Source organism: Microtus pennsylvanicus, chromosome 5 (genome assembly GCF_037038515.1).
Source record: "Microtus pennsylvanicus isolate mMicPen1 chromosome 5, mMicPen1.hap1, whole genome shotgun sequence".
NCBI lineage: Eukaryota > Metazoa > Chordata > Mammalia > Rodentia > Cricetidae > Microtus > Microtus pennsylvanicus.
In genome coordinates, this window is record NC_134583.1 from 22,303,520 (window position 1) to 22,329,386 (window position 25,867).

Sequence of the window (25,867 nt, forward strand, 5' to 3'; positions counted from 1 at the left end):
TCAAAACGCAAAGTTTAAAAGTTCAAAAGCCTAAAGACTTCGGGACTTTCTCCTAGATCAGTTCCTGGTTCCACATATTCCAAACCCTCTCATGCCTTCACCACAGTTTGATAGCAGGGGCCAAGTAATGTTAATAGGCCCTTTGTGTCACAGTAATGGATCAGATGGCCCAGCTAGGTCAGAATTTTTAGAAACGATTCCATTATCGGGAGAAACAACACTAACTTGGGATGAAATTGCTCAGGTTTAAGTCCTTTCGCCTTCATCCAGACCTTCAAAAAGCCCAGGGCCCTTCCAGGGCACTTGAGGATAAAGCAAGGTTGTGAAGGTCATGGTCTTGCATTATAACATTTGATCACAGACGGTGCTGCCGTCTTTATCTCCCTAAACAGCAGGCTCACTCAAGGTGTGGTTCAACATTTTAAAAAAACAACACAGAAGAACAAAAAGTTTGTACTGTCAGAGTGGGCTCCCAAAGCCGTTATTGAGTAACTGAAAAGAAACTCTTGCTGAAATATAAAGCCCTAGCCAGGAGGAATTTAGGCCATCCAGGGCAAGAACACCAGCGCTCCAGCGCCTGCCCAGCTACTTCAGAATCATATGCCAAAGAGAGGGTAGGAGAAAAGGTTAAGTGGCAAGAGCCACTGCCCACCCCCAACCGTCCCCTCATTTTTGTTTGGACTTAGGGTTTATTTCCAGTGGCATAGGCTGGCTTTCTAGGGTTTATTTCCAGTGGCATAGGCTGGCTTTCTAGATCCTCTGGCCTCCACCTCTAAACTGCTAGGATTACAGGCATGAGCCACCAAGCCCAATTAGCAACAACCTTTTGAAATACCAATAGGTCTTCCCTCCACATTCACGTCTTATCGCGCCCACACACATTACCGTGCTGCTTATGGCTAATTAGGCACGGACAGATCGTATTTTCGCGACATGGTTATTTGAAATCTAGAGGGTCTCAGAATAGCCATTCATTAAAAAGCACGTGCACAAGCACCCTGGCCGTGGAGACCCACGCCTTTAATCCCGGAGACTCGCAGATCTCCACGAGTTCAAGGACAAGACCGGCCTACAGAGCGCCTGCTGGGACAGACAGATTGCACAGAAAGAAAGCCTGTCTCGAAAGAAACCAAGCCAACCAAGCAGACAAAAGTGTACCAATTAGGCTGACTTTGAGGAAAGGAAAGGAAAGTCTTCATTCCCTGAGCACCACGGTATTCCCACTTCTCTAGAACGGACATCCGGGATGAGAGACCGGACACAAGGATCGGCCAGGGGATCACAGGTCCCCACAGAGCGTGGGATGAGAAGGGCTCGACCTAGGCTAGGTTAGGTCGAAAACCCAGCTCCTTTCGGCTGGCACACACTTGCGACTACACTCGGAATGTGGGTCTTTCGACGCCCTTCAGGGGCGAAGTTTACCAACAAAAGTAACCGCGGCAGCAGCACTGAAGACACAAAGCAGCAGCCACGCAAAAGCACACGCCCCTTACTGTGCTCCGCGCGTGCGCACAGAGGCCCGGAAAGGTAGCCGGCGGGGTTGAAGGGGGGGCGCAGACACGCCTTCGGCCCTCCGCTCCTGAGCCCGCCCCCAGGCCGCAGCGAGCCTGTCACTGGTCAGCCTGGGCCCGGCCAGGGGCGGGGATTGGCTGATTGGCATAAGGTCCCGGGACGGCCAATCTGGAAGGCTGAGCAGCTGGGGAAGGTACGGGCTGCGGCGCAGCGGAGGTGAGTGGGGGCCGGGACTCGGGAAAGCGGTTGGCGACGGGGGAATGACTGCCACCCCGAGCCGGGCGGCGGCGGGAGGCCGCGTGTGGGTCGGGGGGAGACCGGAGCGCGGAGTGGGCAGACGGCGAGCGGGAGCTAGCCCGGAACAGGGCAGCCCGCCGATTCACCCGCGCCGGGCTTGCTGAGCTCCTCGGGCCGCCGGCCTGGCTCCCATCCCCCGCCGTCGGGGCGGCTGCCCGCGCCGGCCGCCAGGCGGGGGATCTCGGCGGTGCTGCGCCCTGGCTGGGTCCGGGCTAGGGAGGCGGAGCGCGGTGGCCCAGGACGTTCAACCTGCTCCACCTGGCCCCTGCCAGGTTCTGACAGCGACGGCTCGCCGCCCTCAACTTTCTTCTTAGTCGTGCGCAGTTTCCGTAGTAGGCAGAGCCGCAGGCACACTAAACCCGACTTTAATGGCTTGTTTTGTGACTTTTCTGATGTAACCCATTCTGGCCTTCACCTAGATGAAGATGGCTTAGAAGTTCTGATCCTCCTCCCTCTACCTCCCAAGTGCAAAGTTTAAGGCTTGCTTCACCACTCCCAGAAGAAAAAAAAAAATAAAAGTTTTTTTTTTTTTTTGACACAGGGTTGTGTTTCTTTTACTCCAGGATGGGGTGGAAAGGACTATGTAGATTAGGCAGGCAGAGCTGCCTACTACAACTCTAGGTCACCCTCCTGCCTCAGCCACCACGCCCAGCTCCATAAATAACTTTTTATTGGAATCCAGTCACATTTATTTTCATAATGTATGTTACTGCTTTTACATTACAGTGATGTAGTCACGGAGGTTGTAACATACTTAAAAGATTTACTATCTGGTTTCATAGTCCTGGCCACCGCCCCCCCTCCCTCCAAATCTCCATTTGAGACAAGGTCTCACTAAGGAGCCCTGGCAGACTTGGAAGTTGATATATAGACCAGGATGGTATTGAACTTGTGGGAACTCTTTGCCTGTTTCTCTAGGGCTAGGATTATAGATGCATACCACCATTCCTTATTCTTAGCACCATTTTTTCTTTTCTTTTTCTTTCTTTTTTTTTTAATAGGGTTTCATTGTGTATTCCAGGCTAGCCATCTGTTTGTTACCCAGACACCTCAGACTCCTTCTATTGCTTTATTTTTTACAGAGGCAGGGATTATAGGCAGGAGCCATAAGGTGTGGCTGATTTTTTTGCTTCTTAGTTTGTTTTTGATATTTCGAAAAAGGATTTCTCTGTGCAGCTTTGGCTGTCCTGGAACTTCCTCTGTGGACCAGGCTGGCCTTGAACTCACCGGGCCTCAGCCTCAGAGAGCCCGCGTGCACCACCACTGCCCGGCTGTTTTTAAACACGTTACAGAAATAGTCAAAGTTTGTTGTATGTAATTATAAATCGATTTCTTCTACCTTCTTTTTCAAAATAATTATTAATTTTTTATCGCTCTTGGAGGTGGGTGTGTGGTCAGTAGACAGCACATGGTAATCGGTTCTCTCGCACCACGTAGACTCAGGGGTCAAACTCAGGTCATATGCTTGGCAGCAGGCTCCTTCGCCCACTGAGCTGTCACTGACATTACACCCACCCTGGAAAGCAAAGTGGCTGGAAAATCAGTCTAAAGTCAGTCGGCAGGGAGTGAGGCTGTACTGTTTAGGAAACAGAATATGCCGCCTTGCAAGTAGGTCCTTCATTGATAGCACTTCAGTTTTCAGCCGTCACACTCAAAGCCATTGTCACCAAGTAAACGGACAGATAATTGAAACCATTTAACAGTAGTTTGTGGAACTGCATTTGAGTAGTGTAAGCTAGCTGTTAAAATATAAAAGTAAGGAAATTAAGTCAAACTAGGAAATACATTTTAATAAATTGTAAATACATTTCAATATAACTGGATGGGATTGTTTTGTTTTGTTTTTCGAGACAGGTATTCTCTGTGTAACAGCCCTGGCCTGTCCTGGAACTAGATCTTGTAGACCAGGCTGGGCTTGAAGTCACAGAGATCCTCGTGCCTCTGCCTCCTGAGTGCTGGGATTAAAGGCATGTGCCAGCACCGCCCAGCATAACTGGGATTTTTAAACCTAATTTATTCTTTTTTTAATGAGGATCTCTGTAGCTCTGGTTGACTTGGACCTCACCATGTAGGTAAATTGAGCCTTGAATTCATGGATGACCCTACTTTCCAAATGTTGGGATTGCAGGAACTCACTCTGTAGACCAGGCCGGCCTCTGCCTCCCGAATTGTGGCATGCACTTACAGTCTCAGCTTTTGGGAGACAGACTGGAGGATTCTGGGGGCTCACAGGCCCTCCAGCCTAGCAAGTTGCTTCTTCCAGGCCTGTGGGAGACCCTGCCTCAGAAAACCAAGCTGGTGAGGGGTGAGAACTCTACTTTTCTATGGGCATTAGGATAAATAATTTAGAATGTATTATACTATAGGATTATGTAGGATTATACTGGATTAGTTAAAGTGGTGGTTGCAGGTTCTCTCAGATCTGTGACTTCACTAGCCCAGAGTAGTTGGCTCGGTTTCCAGTACCATTCTTGATTTCCCTCCTGTCAGTGGGCCTCCAGTGAGCGAGCTGGTGACTGGCGAGGTAATCACTATTGTACCCTCAGGGTTATTATGCCGTGCTGCACATTGTTGTGGTTCATAGGCATCCTGACTGGGTAGGCCTGTTGGTTGTTTTTCTCCTTAGGAAACTCTCATGGTGCCTCTTGGTACCATGGAAGCTGGTCCTCAGGAAGCAGGCTTTCTGTTCAATTCCAGTCAGGGAAGAGCACACCAACTGGTTGTCCGTCCAGTCTAAGTGGTCAGCCCTAAAACTATATATACAAGTAACATACAGATCGAAGCAGATTGTATTTATATATTTAGGAACAGATGTATTAGTCAGGGTTCTCTGGAGGAACAGACCTGCTAGTACATCCATACAGTTTATTGGAGTGGCTGTGGTCCCAGTATTCGAACAGTGGCTATCTCCTAACAGGAAGGTCAAAATCTGAATTGTCCCAGTAGCCCCAGTCTGGTGCCAGAGTCCTAGAGAGGTACCCGTCTTTGGTCCACATTGGAATCCCAAAGAAGTGGGTTCTAACAGCAGGGAAGGAATGTCTCAGCATCAGGACAGATGAACGTACCAGCGAGAGTAAGGGCAAACAGGCAAGAAAGCCAAGTTTCCTTCTTCTCTACCTTACGTGGCCTGCAACCAGAAAGTGTGGCCCAGATTTTGAATGAATCTTCCCACCACAAATGATCCAACCAAGAAAAATCCCACACAGGTATACCCAGCTGCTTAGGTTCTAGGCCATTACAGATGTGTTAGGTTGACAAGCTTAGCCATCTCACACGCACTCTTAAATTAATTTATATATACATGCACATATATGTGTTTACATGTACCAGTGCTATGAGGCAAAAAAGCAAGCTGGATGGCTCTTGGAATACAATTCCCAGAGTTGTTTTCTGGCCTTCACACATACGTATACTTGAACACACACACACACACACACACACACACAATGAAATGCTATTACTAGGCAGAGAGAACTTAAAAAGAAAAAGAATAAGAAGGATTCTAGGTTGAATCAGGTTTTCTCTAAGAGCCAGCATATAGTTTTCTCTAGATTCTAGCATTTTACTAGCTAGAATTCCTATTAATTAGTAAAAGCTATTAGACAGGGTTTCTCTGTGTAACTGTCCTGGCTGGTCTGGAACTTCTCTGTAGACAAGGCTGGCCTCAAACTCAGAGATCTACCTGCCTTTGCTCTCCAAGTGCTGGGATTAAAAGGGCATGTGCCACCAGCACCTGGCTGATTGTAACAGATTTTAAGTGTTTCCAAATAAGATCTGTTTAAAAACTTTTGCTGTGAACTGTTATTAGCTGCTTTTCTCATTGCTCTGACTATGAATGCTTGCTAAGAAGGAGGGCACATTCTTTTCTGCTGGGGCAAGCACGGTAGCAGACTCTCCCTGCAGCTCTGGGAGCCTGAAGCAACAGCTTACTGACATCCCAGAAGGTCGGACGGCAGGACAAGCATGCTGCTCCTTGCATTATTCTGTCTAGGACTCCAACATTAGGAAAGTGGTACCAAGCCTTACCGCCTCGGTTAATCCTTTCTGGAAACATCTTCCACAGACACACCCAAAGGGGCTCCTCAGTGATAGCATAGTGAGGTTGACAATGGAAATTAGCCATCGCATGAAGTATAACACAGACATTAATATATAAGATCACAAAACATTTAAGAGAAGAAAGTTGTCTGCGTATCAGAATACACCTTGATGACTCTTCCAACTGTTAATTACCTACAGGATCCAGAGGTAGCTGCCACAACTCCTAGTGTTTTCTTCTGTAACCTCTAGTTGTCTGTGGGGTATGTGCTGATGGACTTTTTTATTATTATTCTATTTCTGGTAGCACCAGTGCTGATGGGCTTTTTATTATGGTTAGTATTATTCTATTCCTGATAGTGCTAATGTATTTCTTCTGATTCCTTGAGGAATTTCATTAGGGCACTAAATTCTTACACTTATGAGGCTCTCAGAGAATCTACTTTTTCATTTATATGTTGCTTTTGTTTTTATAAAGGTCCTTACACATAGCCCAGATGGCCAAAAAACTCATGATCTTCCTGCCTGCACCTCCGAAGTGCAGGGATGAAGACTGCCTCCATGCCTGGCTAAAGAACCGGCTCTCCACTTGGCTATACTCTCCTGTCTTGATAGGTCTCTAATGAGTTCAGGGACAGGATTTTTTTTTTCTTCATTTTTCATTTTTGCAGCTACTTGTCCTAAGTGAGAGGAGTGTTTGTTTGGATATTACCTAAGTCATAGAAGCAAAAGTTTCTCTCTGTGCATACATGTATACATTTTTGAGGCTAGCTTTGCATGTCTAGTCCAAGCTGGTCTTGAACTTCTTTTTCTTAATTTTTTATTCTATTTTAATTTACTTTTTTGTGTGTGCATGCTTGTGGATGGGTGTGTGTCACATAGTGGAGGTCAGAGACAACTTGCAGGAGTCAGTGTTCTACTTTGGCTGTGTGGGGCCTGGGAATCCAACATGGGTTTTTAGGCATGGCAGCAGGCACCTCTACCTCTCAGCCATCTTGTTGCCCTTGAACTCTTGGTCCCCCTGCTTCAGCCTTCTACATACTGGGCTTAGAGGAACACCACCACATCTGGCTTGATACCACTAACAGTTGAGCAACTATTATACATTGCCCTAAAAGCTGAGATAAAGTGTCTTTCTGAACTGATTAAATCCAGAGAATGAGAAAAGCATGTTGTTTTAATGTGCTAATATACAGAGAAATATATGTGCAGGAGGGTCTTGATTCTGGTTGATCAAGAGTGACATAGAGGAGGCTAAACTGAAACAGAATTAGTAAGACCTAATGTAGTATTGGAGACAGGAGGGAGGTGGAATATTGACTGCAGGTTGAGGGTTGAGAGTATATATTGGATTTCTGGAGTTACCTTTATGATGCTTTTCAAAGTGAAGGCTATCAAGGATGTAGAGGACAACAAAGCAAATCATAATAAGTTAGGATAGCATTGGATGGGAAGGAAGGAGCAGCTGTCAAATTGTTTACAATTTAGTTTAATAAAATAAATAAATAATACAATTAAGTTTCTCATAATAGTAAAGACAATGAGATGGTATCTGGTGAAGACGACTTGATTACAGAAGATGAAAGCAAAAAGGAATAACAATATAGATGCGATTTTTCTCAGGTGAAGAATATATGGACAGCAGCTTTGGGGAGAAAGTTTAAAAGTTCAGTTTAGATTTTGTTTTAAATGCAGATGGGAGAAACTAGGAAATCGTGATAGACGTAATAGGGTGAAGAGAGAATGTATGTATGCCATGCAGGGCGTTTTTGGTGCTGTAAGACCCCTGCAGTGACAGGGTAGAGGGGACCTGAGCATTTGCTTGGAGAGTGGGGCGGAGAGACTGAGGGTGCAGCACAGGCACAGATGCAAACGAGAATGTGCCAGGGCACTGTGAAGGGTTTACTCAGATGACTAATCTCTTTGTTGTTGTATCTGCTGAGAAATGGAGGCGGAAGGTCGATTTAAGTAATAGTCCATTTTCTGCTAACTTAACTGAATACCCAAGAAAGATAGTTGTAAAAACAGTTGGCTGTTTTGGAGACTAGGAAGTGGCACCTGTTTCTGGAAAGGCACACCATCCACTGGGGAAGGGTGAACAGTGTGAGAGGGAAGTTGGGGAGATGACGGGCACATGGGGTGTTGAACTGGTTCTTCTAGCCAGAAACCAACTACATTAACTAACACACCCTCCCCGCCTACCCATCATCATGGTCTGATCCCTCTTAATCCCATCTGGATGTCTGAGTATCAGGTTTTGTTTGTTGTTTTGTTTGAGGCTGGCTCTTGTATGTAGCCTTTACTAGCTTTAAACTCAATATAGCCAGTTTTGGCATTGAACTCAAGATGGTCCTTCTGTGCAGCTGCTTAGAGTACTAGGATTTTATTGCTCCTTTGGGGATTAGGTTTCTATCACAAAGTCATTGTGTGGAGCCAGGCATGGTGGCTCACATTTTAAATTCTTGGTTTTATGTTATATGTGTGTGCCTGTATTTACACCACATGCAGTGCAGTACCTGCAGAGGCCAGAAGAGGGTAAGAGATCTCTGTGGAACTGGAGTTAGAGATGGTTGTCAGTAACTGCCCTGCCGGCCGGGAACTGAACTCGTGAGCTCAGATCCTCTGCAAGAACAGCAGGTACTTCTAACCACTGAGTGGCTCTCACTGGTAATTGTTGCTTGGGAAGGAGAAGGGTGATTAGTGACTATAAGGCCAACCTGAGCTACAAGATACCTTGTCTCAGAAAGGCCCAAACCAATCAACACAGAAGAACAGCAACAACAAAAATTAGAGGTTAATAAAAACCTGGAGGACCTAGTGAAACTGTGTGGATGAGTTTGAAAGAGCTGATCTGGCGAGTGTAGGAAGGGGCAGTTAGAAAGATAGAAATGTGTTAAGATAAAAAGGCTTAGTAAACTTTGTGCAACCCCATTGCTGAAAGTAGGATTTATGAAAATCTAACGTTTCAGAGAAAAAAAATAACGGCAAATCTGTGAGTCAAGTGATCCTTGGATGTGTTGGGTCCAAGAGTGTGCAGGTGAAGACTGGTTAGGAGGAGATCACTGGACAGGCCAGGGGTGCAGCTCCGTGGTAGAGGCTTGCCTTGTGTTTCTAAGCCTTGCAGTACTGAGATAAGGAGAAAAAACAAAACTGGATTATTTGAGTGAAGGCTAGCCTGGGCTTAAATTTGTTATCATTCTGCCTCAGCCTCCTGGATACTGGGAGTTGGGCTTTAGGTTTCTTTTTGGTACTGAGGACTGAACCTGGGTTTATGCATGTTAGAGTGCTCAGCCCTAGATTTGGGTGTGCGAATGTGTGTTGGGGTGTGTCTGTGTGTGGTGAGCTTATATATCCAGGTTGACTTCAGATTGACTGTACAGCTGAAGATAACCCCGACTCCATCTCCCCAGTAGCTGTTACAGGAGTTTCACCATCACACCTAGATCCTAAATTTTGGTGTTTGTTTGTTTGATTTTGAGCTGGTGTCTTGTTATGTAATCTTGACTGGCCTGGAACTCACAAATAGACCAGACTGGCCACATTCTTACAAGTTCCATCTGTCTCCACCTAAAGTCTAGTTTGAAGTGAGACACTCAACACTTTAACATTGCCTACATAGTCATGACTGTATAAGGAGGAAGATTGCTTCTGTCTACTCTGGTTAGCTTCAGTAGTTTGCTAAGTGTCTTTCTGTGCATAAGGAAAGTAAAAAGTTGAGGGTTTTTACAGAAATGAAATCATACTGCTTAGAGAGCACTGTTCTAGTGATGTAAAAACAAACCATACATGCGTGGTATTTTATAGTATTCTGTGACTGTTCTATCGATAACCTTTAAAAGCGCTACAGAGTATGTTTTAAAACAGCAGAAGAATTCCGTTGTTGTGTAATGGTTCAGTCATTTACCTGGCTGTGGTGATTCACACCTACAGTTCAGCACTTGAGAAGCTGAAACAGATGGATCCCTATGAGTTGGGAGGCCAGCCTGGTCTACATTGTGAGTTCCGGGCCGGCATGGGTTATGTAGAGAGACAATGAAGGGCTCTAGCAAGCTCAAGCATGGCAAACATGGTGCCAACAGGTTTTGCCCCTTTCCCTCTTCAGTTTCCTGAACCCCTTCTGAAAACGCCTATATCCAGCTTCAGGGAATGTGCTGCCGTCTGTCTCAGGCACGCACACACTTGTGGCATACAGGCATACTTGCATACAGAGGGTAAAACAAAAAGATCTTAAAACCCGGAGGGTCATTCCTTTGCTACAGCCTTTGCTTAAACCTCTCAGAGAAGTCTGTAGAAGGAGCAGTATCCCAGTGGCTAGCCAGATTCCCATTAAAGAGTGAACATGGGCTAGGAAGACTCACTGGCGAGGATTATGTTGGGTGTGTGGAGTTGGGATGTTCTGTAGAGCACAGTGGAGGTCATTAGGTCACTTACATCTCCCATTTTCAATTCAGCATGACATTTTCAGTCTATCGTTGAGTGAGTTAGTCTGTCAGAAGACTGTATATCTGTGTGTACCCTATTGGTTCTGATATTCTTGAGAACCCAGACCAATACAATAGTAAAAATAAGCAATCTGGCAGCGTGCGGTGACACATACACAGAGAATTCAGGAAGCAGAGGCAGGAGGATTAGAAATACAAGGGCATACTAGTTTATGCAGTGAGTTAAACCTGGTTTGAATTACATTAGACCCATCTGAAAAAAAGAATAATGCAAGCAAAAAACAACCCAGGGCTGGGGAAGTAGCTCAGCTGGTAATTGCAGGGACCTGCATTTAATTCCCAGAACCCAACTGAAAAAAACTGAGTAGTAGGGGCTGGAGAGGGATAGCTCAGAAGTTAAGAGCACTGACTGCTCTTCCGGAGGTTCTGAATTCAATTCCCAACAACCACATGGTGGCTCACAGCCATCTATAATGAGATCTGGTGCCCTCTTCTGGCCTGCAGGCAGGACACTGCATACATAACTAAATATTTTTTTTTTTTAAACTGAGTAGGATAATGTATGGCTGGGAGGGGGAGATAGGCAGATCCGTGGGACTTGCAAGCCAGCCAGTACACTCTACTCAGGTAAGTTCCAGGCCAAGGAGTGACCTTATGTTGAAAGAAAAAAGGAAGAAGACACACAGCATCTGGGGATGGCACCCCAGGATGTCTCAACACAAAACGATGTATGTAGATCAAGTGTAGTTTTCTATTCATACTTATTAACCCTTGGAAGCAGTTGATGAGTAGATGACAGAAATAAACCATGGCACCTGCAAACAAGGAAATAGTCACCGTAGAAGAACTCATCTCTCAAGCCTGAAAAGATGTGGGGGAACCTTAAGTATCACCGGGCGAAAGAAGCTGGGCTGAGGAGCTGCACGCTGTAAGATTTCAACTGTGAGGCAAGTCTGAAGGACTTGACAGGATCGGTGTACTTAAGAGGACTTAAATTAGCTGAGTTCAAGACCAGCCTGGTCTACAGTGTGAGTTCGGAACAGCCAGGGCTACACAGAGAAACCGTGCTTTCAAAAACCAAAAATGAGAAACTAAAATTTGTGCTTGTTTATATTGAGACAGGGTCTTGCTGTCTGGCCTAGGCTGGCAGGAAACTTTCATTTCTCTCTGTGCCTTGGGAGTATTGGAATTACAGGGGTATACCACTGATGGAGGAAGGTCATTGGTTAAATAAAAAGAAGCTGCTTGGCTCTCATTGGTTAGGAGATAGGTGGGAGGAGTAAACAGAACAGAATGCCGGGAGGAAGAGGAAGTGAGGTCAGACTCGACAGCTCTCCTCTCTGGAGCAGACACCTCAGAGAGACGCCATGCCCCAGCTCTGACCCAGGATGGACTTAGGCTAGAATCTTCCCGGTAAGACCGGTGCTATACAGATGATAAGAAATGGGCTAGTCCAGGTGGGAGAGTTAGCCTAGAAGATGCTAGGTAGAAATGAGCCAAGCAGTGTTTAAATGAATACAGTGTCCGTGTAATTATTTCGGGGCATAAGCTAGCCGTGCGAGCAGGCGGCTGGGGTGTTGGGGACGCAGCCCCGCTGCCTCATATTACTACATACCACCGCATTTGGATTTGTACACATCTATACTAAGTTAGTCTAAAAGAGAAAGGTGGCAGGATCTGTAGACATTAGCGTTCTGTCTCCTAGGTAACCAGGTGAATGACTTTCAGTCACATCCACACTACCTGTCTGCTGTGTATGCTAGCTTTCAGGTAGGTTTGAATTAGCATCTCTGTCAGGCTTCCTCCAAATTACAAAGAAGGAGCAACACCATCCTGACCTTTTGTTAGGTTGGAAGGCCTGGAAGGCCTGTCCCCAGGTGGGGCCTATGGCTTGCGAGCCTGGCTGCCACACCATATGGAAATATGGCCTTCGTGAGACATGCAGCAGGATCTCACCGTTATGTATGCTTGCGTCATCTCAGGCCTGCTTTACTATTGGGTTTTTGTATTTTTTGTTTTCTTTTGTTTTTGAGATGGGGTCTCTAGGTAGCCTTGGCTATTCTGAAACTGTAGACCAGGCGGTCTCCTCGAGCACTGGGATTAAAGGTGTGTGCTAACATGTAGGAACACTGAGAACGAGTGAATTTTTTCCTCTGATTTGCACATCAGGTTTTGAGGTGTTGTATTTTAAACTGACTGTGTGAGACATGTACACAGAAATTCTAAATAAAAATCTGTTCTTAGTACTCAGTATCTGCATTGACCATTTCAGTGTGCTCTATGGACCATGTGCTGCTATGGAGGCCTGAAGCACTTGACCTGCAGGCTGGGAAGACGCAGACACTAGATGCTGGGCTGGATTAAGTGCCTGCTGAGGATGGTGGTTCAGCGAGTTGGGCTCAGCATGCAGTCGGTGAGTGCTCACAGTCCCCCCAAACATCCAGACATTTCCATGTTCTGAGGCTTTCCTGAGAAAATGATGTAAACTTTAAAAACATTTAAATGTATTATTTGTAGTCTGTGATTTGATTACTCTTAAATCGCAGAAGTGGGTCTGTTCGCAGCACAGTGAGGCAGTAACTTTCTAAGTTATGCTCAAAACTTATTATTGCAGTTACATGACCTCAAAAACAATGCATTCATTAGTGAAGAAAAGGATTAAATCTATAGAGAATCGCTGATTGTTTGGCTCACAATTAGTAACTTTGTTTTTAGATTAATATTAAATATTACAAGCAAATGATAAAGCATGTTTTCCTAAAATGTAACAGTAGCTAGAGAGAAATCATAGCCTATTATATAATTCTATGCCATAGATTTTTTTTAAAGAAAAAAAGATGTTTATTTTATAGAGGTTATGATTTTATTTTTTAACATATTTAAGTTTTCATTTTGTAGCCCAGACTGGAAGTCAATGTGTAGGCCAGGCTGGCGTCAAATTCGGAGATTTTCATCTGTGAATAAGAATACTTGCCAGTATAGTTAGCCATGGATTAGATGGCAGTCTGTCTGGCTAGTGCACCAAGGGGATAAAGAAAGGACAGACACAGGTACAGTGAAGCAGGGATGAGGTGATTAACATGCATTGTGTATTTTCTCAAGGACTTGGCATGCAAATAAATGCGATTCCATTCTTGAGAGTGTCAGGAAGCCCAAACTGTCCTTATCCTATACCTGTTTTATCTGCATCCTCACTGTTTAAACATTAAAACTTGCATTCAATGTGCATGCGTATAAATCAGCACTGGAGGTACTTCAGGAGCTGGTTCTTCCATTATGTGGGTTTGGGTGGAACTCAGGCCATCAGGAGGTACCAAGTGTCTTTACCATCTGTGTCTCTCTGAAGATGAGCGTGTGTTTGTGTGTGTGCTTATTTGCTGCATTGGACCTTGGACCTAGGGCCTGACACATGCCAAGCATGTGCCCTACCATTGAACCACATCTCCATCACCCAGCTCTTTGTGTGATGTGTGTATGTGGATAAATACCATGGCACATGTTGGAGGTCAAAGTTGTGGGTTTCAGGGATCAAACTCAAGTTGCCAATCTTGGGCAAGCCCCTTTGATTGTTGAGCCATTGCAGCAGCAACTCTCTTAAAAAAAAGTGTTGTATTGTCTCACAAAGCTGCTCAGGCTGACCTTGAACTTGAGTAATTGGGATACAGGTCCTGTCCCCAGGCCTGATTTAGCTCTGTTTTACTGTAGACATCAGCCATGCTGTTAACAGCCATCCACGGTTAGTGTAGCATGCCAGGACTCAGTTCCCACAGCTTTTGCATAGAGCGAGCATTCAGACCATTCCTCGTTATATACGAGAAACTGAACTTCACAGCCTTGCTGCCTCTTCCAGTTACCTGAGGTGGAACCTAGTTCTGAGTCCACAATCCTTCCTCTTCTTAGTGTACTTTGGTACTTATAAAAGAAATGGAAGAAAATCTTAGAAAAACCTTAACTTACTGACTACGAATAGGCTCATGAAATAGTGTCCATTTTATAGATGAGAAAATAGAAATGTAAAGGATAATTATTTGTACCTTTTGTAGACAATCAGTTGACAGACCCTGCTTTTAAAGTCAAGGCTTTATGCTGCTCTAGGCCTTACTGGCTCCTCCCTGCTCTTCCCTGCCACACACTTTGATTCCGTTTTCCCTCCCTCCCTCCCTCCCTCCCTCCCTCCCTCCCTCCCTCCCCTCCCTCCCTCCCTCCCTCCCCTCCCTCCCCTCTCCCTCCCTTTCTTCCTTTTTTGGAACAAGGCCTGTGTAACTGGCTGGCCTTGAACTCACAAGAGATCTACCTACTTTTGCCTCCCTTGAATACTGGGATTAAAGGTGTGTGCCATAAAGCCTGACTCAATTTATTTTTGTTATGTTTTGTTTTGTGTGTATTGATGTTTTGTCTGCATGTACGTGTGCACGTCACTCTGTGCTTGATGCCAAGGAGAGCAGAAGTATCAGATCCCCCCAGAACTGGAGTTAGAGATGACTGTTTGTGAGCCTCCATGTGAGTGCTGGGAATTAAACAGCTAATTCTGTTAACTGATGAGCCATCTTTCCAGCCCCTTAACATTTGTTAAAATGTGTGTGTGTGTGTGTGTGTGTGTGTGTTATAATTAGAGCACAGCCCTGACTGAAGAAAGGAAAGAAAAGAGACAAACCCGAGCCAGCAAGATGGCTCAGCAGCTGAAGACACTTAGTGCCAAGCCTGATGACCCGAGTTGTATCCTTGGAACCCACAGAGTGGGTGAAAGTTGCACATCTCCTTGTTTGTACTTTAAATATCCATAATGTTTGAATTTTTCTCAGTCCTGTATGTTTGTCCTTAAGTAGAAATTTCAAAATTTGTGTATGTATTTAGACTTTTTTGAGACAGTCCTAACTATGTAGCCCATGCTGAACACGAACTGAAGACCCCCTGTTTCAGTCTCCACAGTCTCCATGCCTAGATTCAAATATGACTGGAACTGGTCCCAGCAACGTCTGTTTGAAAAGTTACAGGCAATATGTAATTTGTATTACCAATCTATTAATACACATTTCTGTTTGATTTTGTTCTTTGGAGGAAGAGTATGAATGAGTAAATGGGTAAGGCTAGGAGAACTGAGAGAAGACTTCTTTAGTTAGGGATTCTATCGTGCGTGTGTATGGTGTGTGTGTGTGTGCGTGCACCTGCATGCATGCACAGGTGTTTGTATCTGGGCAGTTGCATGCCAACACACTTTTACTTTTCCTTGGCTCTCTGGGATTAGGAATATATGTTTATTGAATCTCCGTAATAAATGTGATTAAAAGTGTAGAGATCCCCCAAAATTTTACATCACATGTTGATTTACAAGTAATTTCAGGGATTTGAGACTCAAACTATATCATTGTTTGAACAAAACACTAGAACTGATTGTTTGACTATATACTTTCTTTTGTTTTTCGTTTTTGTTTTTGTTTTTTGAGACAGGGTTTCTCTGTAGCCTTAGTTCCTCCCCTGGAACTAGCACTTGTAGATCAGGCTGGCCTCAAATTCACAGAGATCCGCCGGACTCTGCCTCCCAAGTGCTGGGATTAAAGGTGTGCACTACCACTGCCTGGCTTATATACTTTCTTTTAATTAATAGCATAGATTAGTTTCTAATGGATTCCTGTGTTGAGCAGGGACAGATGACAGCTCCAGATTCTAGCTCTGAACGTCAATGCTCCACAGTAGTGTTTCACATTGTGAGAGAACAGGCCTCTCTCCTGCTGTGTCTTTCTTGCTGCCGTCACTTTCAAATGGTGCTGCTAAATGTTAGGGATTGTCATATAAGACACAGGCACGCACAAGTACACAGACAGTGGATTATTTTAATTTGCAGATAAAGCAGTGTATAGTTTCTCTTCTTAGAAGTGGATTGAATTGTCTTCTTTAATTAGACCAAATGTTCTGGTAATACCAGTTTTCTCCCTGCTTTCTCTTGCATCTGGGAAAAATTTGATGATAGTTTCTCTTTAGCGTCTACCCTTCTCCAAACCAGGATACTGACAAGCACAGTTCAGCCACAAGGTAGGGTAGCTAATGCATGTGAGTCCTGCAGCCTCCAGTGCACAGATGGTGCCTTTTCGGTACCATCTGGTCCCGTTTCCTCCCAGTCACTTAGAGTTTCTTGTGCGGGCTGTATTTAAAAAAAAAAAAAAGAGGATAAGGGTCTGGCACCAGACTTCCTAGAAGTTAGCGGCTCCTTCCTCTCATTCCTTACCATCTAATGGAGGCTGTGACTCTTCTAAACATCCCAGCCATCATGACTTAGACCCTTGCTTCATTCTGTTGTCTTATGAAGTGCGGGGCAGTTCTCAAGGATCAGAAGAGCAACATTGTTAGTCTGCTGTGTGTGCTAAAAAAAAATAGTGACACGGAGCAGTCTGTGCTGACTCGGTAGGCAGAACCCACACAGTTTACTTATTCCTTATAATTAAAAGCTGAATCACTGGCCACTTCTCTTCCCGAAAGCACCTGGCATTCTTTGTCCCTGGTAATAAACAGATGGGAAGATGCTGGTGAGGGTTGCTGGAAGCTGGCAGAAGCTCTGGCTGCTGACCTGAGCAGGTCCTCTCGGAGTTTTTCTTTGTGAAATTTTTGTCCTCTTCTCTAGGCAGGAACTTGTTTCCTAGAGAGCTGGGGGTTTACTGCAGATAGGTAATTGTCACATTATGATGCACAAATAACATTCCATTTCTCCTACATCATAGTAGAATTTTGGCTCCAGGACTAAATGGGAGAGACTAGAGATGAGTGAGTGGTGTGGTCACCATTGCCCTATGGGTTTTGTTTTAAAAGATCAAGACCTATTACAATGTACCAGGTAAAAAGTTAGCGCAATGACTGTCTTCTAGAGACTGTTGTTTCTTGACTGGTGATTCTTTCGCTGCTCTGAGAGCGGTGGGAACTGTTTCCTCTCAGAAGTTGTGGTCCTTGTGGACTGAAGACTGCTAATGGCCCTCTAGTCCTTGGCGCATTGACATGTACTTGAAAGCTTGGGTAGCTTTACCTCTTAAATTCGTTGTGTTACTTAATTCATATTTTAGTTGTCCAAATTGTGCTGTAAGTTTTAGCTACATTTATAAAGAAAGAATTCCGGGTTTTGTTGGCTCTTATAGCCAATTTTCTGGAATTCTCCGAGGTAAAAGTTAGTGAAACCAGGAACATATATGATAGAAAAGCTTTAAAAATGTGAGGCAGATGCCTAAGGGGGTACCATTTGTACCCCACAAACCTCACTTTGACTCATACATATTAGTGTACTAAGTTGGATTTGATTGCTAAATTTGAGAATTTAAACTGTTTCTGTAAGTGTTTCTCATATGCTGTACATGCGTAGAGATTGGTGTGAGGTCTGGTTTGAGTTAGTGATAGCAGCCACCACAGTAAGTGGAAACCAGCTGCTGGGCATAAAGTTTCCGTTGGTTCATTAGTTAGTATTCTAATTACACTAGTATATTAGCGTAATTTCATTCTTTAAATTAGAATTTTGGCAGACCTTAAAAAGGGAACTGTCCATTTTTATCTTTCTGATGGGTATTTAATTTATTTAGTATTAAGAGGTAATTGAATATGAAAGTTTGAATAAAGTATGTTTTTTTTAAATTGCTCTTAGTACCGTGCTGCGTTCTGTACCTCTGCAGTCTAGGCTTTCAGATGGCACACACACTCAGCATGGGTAAGGAAAGGTGACGTTACAGGTGGCATTGCAGTCACTCAGGTTTCTGTGCAGTCTTTCAGTGTGGTCTAGGACACTGCTTTTGCTCACGGAAAGTAGCCCTCATTGTGGCAGCTCCTAACTCACATAGCGTTTTCATGGGCCTTAAAGACAGGGCCCTTGAAGAAGGAGCCAGTGTGGCTGCATCTGTCCCCACTGATGTTTGTTTTGGTCTGTCACTTGTGTGTAGCAGATGACATTCATCACAAAATCACTCCTCAAGCTTCATGCTGATTCTGGATTTAATTTGAAAAATCATTATAACAAAAATGGCTCACGTTTCCAAAGTCTTGATTTTTTAAAATTCTAAAACTAAAAATATGATAGGTAGCATTTCCTCTGTAGAAATATAAGAAATTAGTTTGTACTCCCAATGCAGTATTATTTTAAGTTTGCTCGAGGTTATTATTGGCTGCTGAGATGGCTCTTGCTGCCCAAGGGTGACAACCTGAGTCTGATCCCCAGAAGTCACAAGTAGCAAGAGAGGAGACTCAGCAGAGCTGTTCTTCGACCTCCACATGCAAGCCAAGTCACAGACCTCTGAGCACACGCGCTCGCGCACACACACACACACATAAATACTACTCTATTTCTATATAGTATATTAGGCTTTATCACTTTAATACCAACCGTCTGTCTGTCTAGCTATCCTTTCAATTTTGAATTGAGAAATAGTAGCTTATTTCCTAGAACACTTGGAACATTCTGATACTGTGATTAATGTGTTAGCACTCAGTAGCCAGTGTATTGTATTAGCAGTTTGAGAAGTTTTGTAAACGTTTGATTTTCCCTATTTCCTTAGGTACTTTGGTCTGGAAAGCCATATGGTTCATCTCGAAGTATCGTAAGGAAGATTGGTACCAACTTGTCTCTGATTCAGTGTCCAAGAGTTCAGTTTCAGGTAGGTACTGTGCCTTGTGTTTTTCAGATTTATTTATTTTTTTTCCGAGACAGGGTTTCTCGGTTCCTGTCTTTTTTGTTCCTGGCTTTTGGTTCCTGTCCTGGAATTAGACCAGACTGGCCTCGAACTCACAGAGATCCACCTGTCTCTGCCTCTCGAGTGCTGGGATTAAAGGCGTGCACCACCACCGCCCGGCTGTTTTTCAGATTTTTATGGTAGTAAGGGCCTTGGAAATATGAACAGGCAAGGTGCTTTGGAAGTACCGACTTGTTTTTGAGGCTTTCTCCTATTAATAACCCTGAAACAGAGGATTAGCGGTGAGGCCTTTCTAATTTTAGTTCCTCTGAAGTGCTTATTCCGGATCTTCAACATTTATCCTCCTCGAGATGCCTAGGGGAAGCTCGGGAAACTGTGAGAAGACAGGTGGTAATTCCCCGGTGACCTTGAACCTATTTGGCCTTTGGGTGGTTATCTAATATTACAGCTAAAGAAGTCTTTTTTTTTTTTTTTTTTTTTTTTTTGTGGTGGTAAGGGGGGACCTGAGGGCCTTGGTATGCTAGGTAGATTCTTGACCTTTCGCACTTAAAATGTTTCTTGGGATCAGCAAGACAACAGACATGATGATTTTGATACCAGAACCCTCATGGTGGGAGGAGAAAAGAGACTCTTAAATTGTCCTCTTGTTGGCATACTCACAGTGCCACAAACACACACAAAGTAAATAAGTAAATGTAGAAATCATAAGTGTTTCCTTTCTGGCAATAAGTGTTCCTCACTGTGAAGGACTTGACGGTTTGTGTCTTGATGGATTTCTAAATTGTATGAAGTAAAGACAGAAGAGCTGGGCATACACACTCCTGGTACCCAACACTTCAGACGCTGAAGTAAGAAGATCAGGAGTTACAGGCTCACCTGGGCTACATAATGATACCATGTTTCTGTAACAAAAATGGAAACAAAACAAGGAGCCCTGGAATGGAAGTGCATTGTTAATGTTTTAAACTTCCGAACACACACATGCAGGTGATCATAAATACTAATAGATAATTTGGAATAACCTGGGTAGGAGTTGATGGTAGGATGGTTAGTTTGGATCCCACTTTCTGCAACTAACAGGCCTCTGGGGTAATTCAGTCTTGACTGTTCTTTCTGGTAGGTAATTCTGTTCCAGGCTGTTTGCTTGAATTTTGAGGAGTGGTTTTTTTAGAAGTGGAAAAGTTCTGTAACTACACAAGTAAAGAGTTACATTTCCACTACAGGTCACCCATCGATGTGGAAGCAGAATGACCACTTAAAGAAAATGGCCCATTTTTCTCTAACAGATATGAAGCTTGTACTTTTTGCTAGGTGTTGATATCCTCCCTAAACAAGCAAATATGTTAGTAAACCTACGGTTAGGATTAGGATCAGAAATGTCTTCCAAACTACAAAACCATATAGACGGAGCATAAACAGACTGTAGTAGTTAAACCGTGTTAGGTGTTACAAAGCAATCTTGAGATGAATGGTTGAAGCGTGTGGGTGGATATGGACATATATGTAAATACGAAAGCCGTTTTAGAGCAGGTGCCCCAAGCCTGCTGTGTATAGACAGGTGTCCTGGAGGCCAGTCCACCGTGGACACTACCCTTTCTGTTGAAGTCCGTTTCTCAGAGCCATTTCACCTCGTCAGGATAGGTTCACTTAGTCAACGGTGTGGTAGGATTCTAAGAGGTAATTGAGGTTTGAGTTACTGTTTTTGAAATTAAGGAATTCATTGAATTTCTTAAAACTTTAAAACCACAGTATCTACTCTCCATTTTCTATATCTTTGCTCTTTAATCTTTTCTGCTAACAGTAACTTTGACAGGACAGGACCTTCCTGCGAATCAAGAGTAAGTCCTTTGTTTTCAGATGTCTCATGTCATCCATGCATGCTCCTGGCAGTGACATCCAAACCATGCTTGAAGAGCTTGGCCTCGGTCCCCCTTGCCAGTGGCCCTCCTCTCCTTGGTCTGCACTTCCCTGAGTTGTCCTGGAAATCACCTTTCCCATGTCATGCTTATGGCACTCAGTGAATGGTTCTTGTCCAGCAGTACCTGAAATGGCCTTTTGAAAAGTTTGGGGTCAGTTTTCTTTTGTCTCTCAATCGAACTTGGCTTAAGTGGGAACAGCTTGTGTTGGGGAGAATATCAGATCAAGGTGTAGAGACAGATCTTGAGGCTGCCTTGCCATTTCATATCATTGACCACATGTCATGTGTCCACATACATGGTAGATTGTAAAGTAAGTCCTGGGAGGTGTTATATTTTTGTTTTTTTGCTTTTACACTTTTAAAATTCCATTTGCGTGTATGTTTGTGCATGCATGCATGCATGTTCTGTGGAAGACGTGGAGGCCAGAGGGTCCCTTTCAGGAGTTATCTTTTTCCTCAGTGTGAGGCTCAGGAATCGAACTCAGACATAAAATTAGAAACAATGTTTGATCCTTAATTGTCATTTATGAAATCTTGAAAATTAGATTTGGATCCTTAAATGTGGCCAGTTGTTTCCCCCCTGTTTGAAATAATGTCAAGACCAGATGTGAATCCATGATCCTCTCTCCTTACTGCATGCACCACCATGCGCTGACTCAAGTCTCTGTTTTCCTGTTCTTCTCCCTTTTTGTTTTTGAAACAAAGTCACACATCCCAGGCTGTGTCCCCAAATTTTGTGTGTAATTGAGAATAATGACCCTCATGCTCTTATGTCATTGGGACTCAAGCTCAGGACTTCCCAAATGGTAGGCAAGTACGGACTGGTGAGCTCGTGAGCATGCATCAGATAACATCTACTTTTGATTTTAAGACTTTTTAAAATGGTTTTTCGAGACAGGGTTTCTCTGTAGCTTTGGAGCCTGTCCTGAAACTCACTCTTTAGACCAGGGTGGCCTGGTATGCACAGAAATTTACCTACTTCTGCCTCCCGAGTGCTGGGATTAAAGGCATGTGCTACCTGGCAATTTTAAGACTTTTTACTTTTCTATAAAAATTACAGAATTTTCAGCCTGCCTCCAAAATAAGGCATAGCTAAAGACACAGATGTACAGGGTCTGGTGTGTGGAGCCCTGCGTCTAGGGAAAGATGGTCTGAGTACTGGATAGTCCCAGTACAGCTCTCTGATGAAGGCGCTAGTAAGTCTCTTTGACCTTTTTGTTTCTTTTTCTTCAGTTATAAAGCTAATTGTCTTGTTTGTTTCTTTCCTTCTGCTGGACTGCGGACTGACCTTAGGGTTGTTGCATGCTAGACAAGTGCTCCACAGCTGACCTCGCTCCCACCCCTCAGCTTCACTTTTAGACCCTCACCTGCAAACTTTTACTTGTTGGCCACCGGCCTTCTGACTCTGACACATAATACGAGAAATGTAGCCTGATTTAATTCAGCTACATATTCTTTGGTATTTCTTTCAAGATAGTTTTTCTTCATCCATAGATTTACGTTTAGCCAGAGAATTTTCTTCCTTTGCTCTTTGTTTTTATAATGGTGCTAATTTAAACTTAATCCCTTGCTATTTAACACTCAGTTAGAATTTAAGAGACTTACCACTAGTGCACACAGCCGTCAGCACAGGGGCCGACTGTGCTAACATCACCATCACTACTGCACACAGCCGTCAGCACAGGGGCCGACTGTGCTAACATCACCATCACTGCACACAGCCGTCAGCACAGGGGCCGACTGTGCTAACATCACCATCACTGTGCACACAGCCGTCAGCACAGGGGCCGACTGTGCTAACATCACCATCACTAGTGCACACAGCCGTCACCACAGGGGCCGACTGTGCTAACATCACCATCACTGTGCACACAGCCGTCACCACAGGGGCCGACTGTGCTAACATCACCATCACTAGTGCACACAGCCGTCAGCACAGGGGCCGACTGTGCTAACATCACCATCACTGTGCACACAGCCGTCAGCACAGGGGCCGACTGTGCTAACATCACCATCACTACTGCACACAGCCGTCAGCACAGGGGCCGACTGTGCTAACATCACCATCACTGCACACAGCCGTCAGCACAGGGGCCGACTGTGCTAACATCACCATCACTAGTGCACACAGGCGTCAGCACAGGGGCCGACTGTGCTAACATCACCATCACTGTGCACACAGCCGTCAGCACAGGGGCCGACTGTGCTAACATCACCATCACTGTGCACACAGCCGTCAGCACAGGGGCCGACTGTGCTAACATCACCATCACTACTGCACACAGCCGTCAGCACAGGGGCCGACTGTGCTAACATCACCATCACTGTGCACACAGCCGTCAGCACAGGGGCCGACTGTGCTAACATCACCATCACTAGTGCACACAGCCGTCAGCACAGGGGCCGACTGTGCTAACATCACCATCACTGTGCACACAGCCGTCAGCACAGGGGCCGACTGTGCTAACATCACCATCACTACTGCACACAGCCGTCAGCACAGGGGCCGACTGTGCTAACATCACCATCACTGTGCACACAGCCGTCACCACAGGGGCCGACTGTGCTAACATCACCATCACTGTGCACACAGCCGTCACCACAGGGGCCGACTGTGCTAACATCACCATCACTGCACACAGCCGTCACCACGGTGGGACCTGTTTCTTGACTCTGCCCTCCACATTTGCTTCACCAAATCTTTTCAGGAACAGTGGCATCCTTTTTAGTTTGCTTTGGGTGCTAGAGTGCTCGGCCTCGAGCAGGCCATGAAAGTGCCCTACTGCTAAGCTACATTCCTAGCTCTGAGTCAGATTTTTAATACTTAGACTCTAAACTTTTTCTTAAACTTTTGGATGAACAAAATGAAAGATTTATGGTCTGAGAACTGGCCAATGTTAGGTTATGAAGCACAGTTTGGTAGCATATGATGTGAATAGTCAGCCTTTGGTGGAGGCCTGCCTGGGAGCTACTGGGCTGTTGGAATCTTTTTGGGTTTTAACTTTCTGTTAAATTGTGTGGATAAAGGACTTCCTCTCTCTGTAACCTTCAGCTTACCAGCCAGGCAACAGAATGGAGCCCCGCCCACCTGGGAGAGAACGTGGTGGCGTCTTTTGCTGATGTTGGATGGGTAGCCACAGAAGAAGGGGAGTGTTCAACAAGACTCAGGTTGGTTTGGAGGCTGCTGGGGTGAGGTGCAGTGTCTGCTGTTTTCAAGGATGTGTTGGAATACGTTAAGGTCCTGCTTTGATGATATCTTGCCCTGCTCTTTTTTCTTGAACAGTCTTCTTTGTGGTTTAGTTTTCAGAATTTGCTATTTATAAAGTTCTCAGGAACATAGGTCCTAAGTCCTGGTGAACCACAGAATTTCCTGCCATTCAGGAGGTTCCATTCTAGCATGAGTGGTCCAGAAGAGGTATGAACGCTGGGTAACTGTAGTAGTTACGACAGTCATTGGAGCACAGGAATCCATCAGATCAGAGAGAATTTGTGTACTTGAAGAATGTTTCTTAAAAAACTGTATCAAAATGAGTTGGGGTTACATGAGGGGACAGAGGGTTAGAGATGCTTCTCCATTTGGAAGCCCTCAAAGAATATTCGCTGTGCGGTCAGACTACCAGCACATGACCTTCACTCTTACCAGGTACCGGAGAGCAGACACAGTCAGGTAATAGCGCACTGGTGCCCTGGAGGAGATGCCAGGGCTACTCGGGGTTACCAATGGTGTAAAGTCTACCACGCAGGTGGAGAAAGTCCCTGCATGATGCGAGAAGTTAGCTTGACTATGGAAGGGGTCAGCAGGAGAGGGACAGATGGGAAGGGCTGTTTCTCAGAGGGTGAAGATCTTGTTTAAAGGTCAGCCTGAGACACCTGAGACTGTCTCAAAATAAAGTCAAGCCAAGAGTGGCTTCTCTTTACATCAAAGAAGAATGATAATTATCCTAGTTAGGATACTATTGTCGGGAAACACTATGAACCAAAAGTAACTTGGGGAGGAAAGGTTTATTTCATTCACAGTTCCATAGAACAGTTCATCACCAAAAGCAGCGAGGGCAGGATCCTGGAGGCAGGAGCTGGTCAGAAGCCATGGAGGGTGCTGCTTCCTGCTTGTTTCCCAAGGCTTGCTCAGCCTGCTTTCTTATAGAACCCAGGACTGCCAGCCCAGCAATGGCCCCACCCACAATGGGCTGGGCCCTCCTCCATCAATCCCTAATTAATACCCGAAAGGCTTGTCTGGAGCAGTGGTTCTCAGCTGGGTCACGGGCCCCTTTGTAGGTTGAACAGCCTTTTCACAGGTGTTGTCTAATACACGTAGAAAACACAGATATTTACATTATTATTCATAAAAGTAGCAAAATTAGTTATGAAGTAGCAACAAAAACAACTTTATGGTTGGGGGTTACCACCGCGTGAGGAACTGTATTGGGGTCTCAGCATTGGGAAGGTTGAGAACTACCATTGTTTCTGGAGGCAATTTCTCAATTGATATTCCCTCCTCTCAGATGACTCCCACTGCATCAAGTTGACATAAAACAAACCAGCACAGTAATACAGTTGGTAATGTCAGCACATCATGCTTTACCCAGGAGCCTGTGCTGTTCTACCTTAGAGTATGTGGGAGCCAAATGAAGCAGGTACAAGAAGAAATCTCACTAGCAGAGATGGCATGGTGAAACCGAAATGTCACAGCTGTTTTCTGCTTTTTAAACATCTGTGCTGGATACTTCTTCTTTTATATATTTGTTAAGATTTCAGTCAAATGAAAAGAAGGATACTATTCACCTATAGTCATTCTGTAGAAATGTAATCCTCACTTTGTATATGTGTGTGGACAGAAGTCAGAGGTCAGCCTCAGGTGATCTAGTGCTGTCCACCTTGTGTTTGGAGACAGTCTCTCTGAGACCTGGGCTTGCAGATTAGGCTGGGCTGGCCAGCCAGAGAGTTCCAGGGATCCACCTTTCTCTGCCCCACAGGGCTGAAGCTGCAAGTGTGTTCACCCACAC

General features: G+C 44.8%; 1 protein-coding gene across 1 annotated transcript in view; it reads left to right on the top strand.

The window, feature by feature from the left end:
- The first annotated feature begins 1,633 nt into the window (after window positions 1–1,633).
- The window catches only part of Mtfr1 (mitochondrial fission regulator 1), a 29,574-nt gene continuing 5,340 nt past the window's right edge, over window positions 1,634–25,867 (top strand). Inside the window, exons 1-4 of the mRNA XM_075971332.1 lie at window positions 1,634–1,728; window positions 12,562–12,702; window positions 18,812–18,910; window positions 23,917–24,032. Of these exons, the coding sequence (XP_075827447.1) occupies window positions 12,637–12,702; window positions 18,812–18,910; window positions 23,917–24,032 (281 nt within the window). The 5' untranslated portion in view covers window positions 1,634–1,728; window positions 12,562–12,636. The remainder of the gene's footprint in view (window positions 1,729–12,561; window positions 12,703–18,811; window positions 18,911–23,916; window positions 24,033–25,867) is intronic.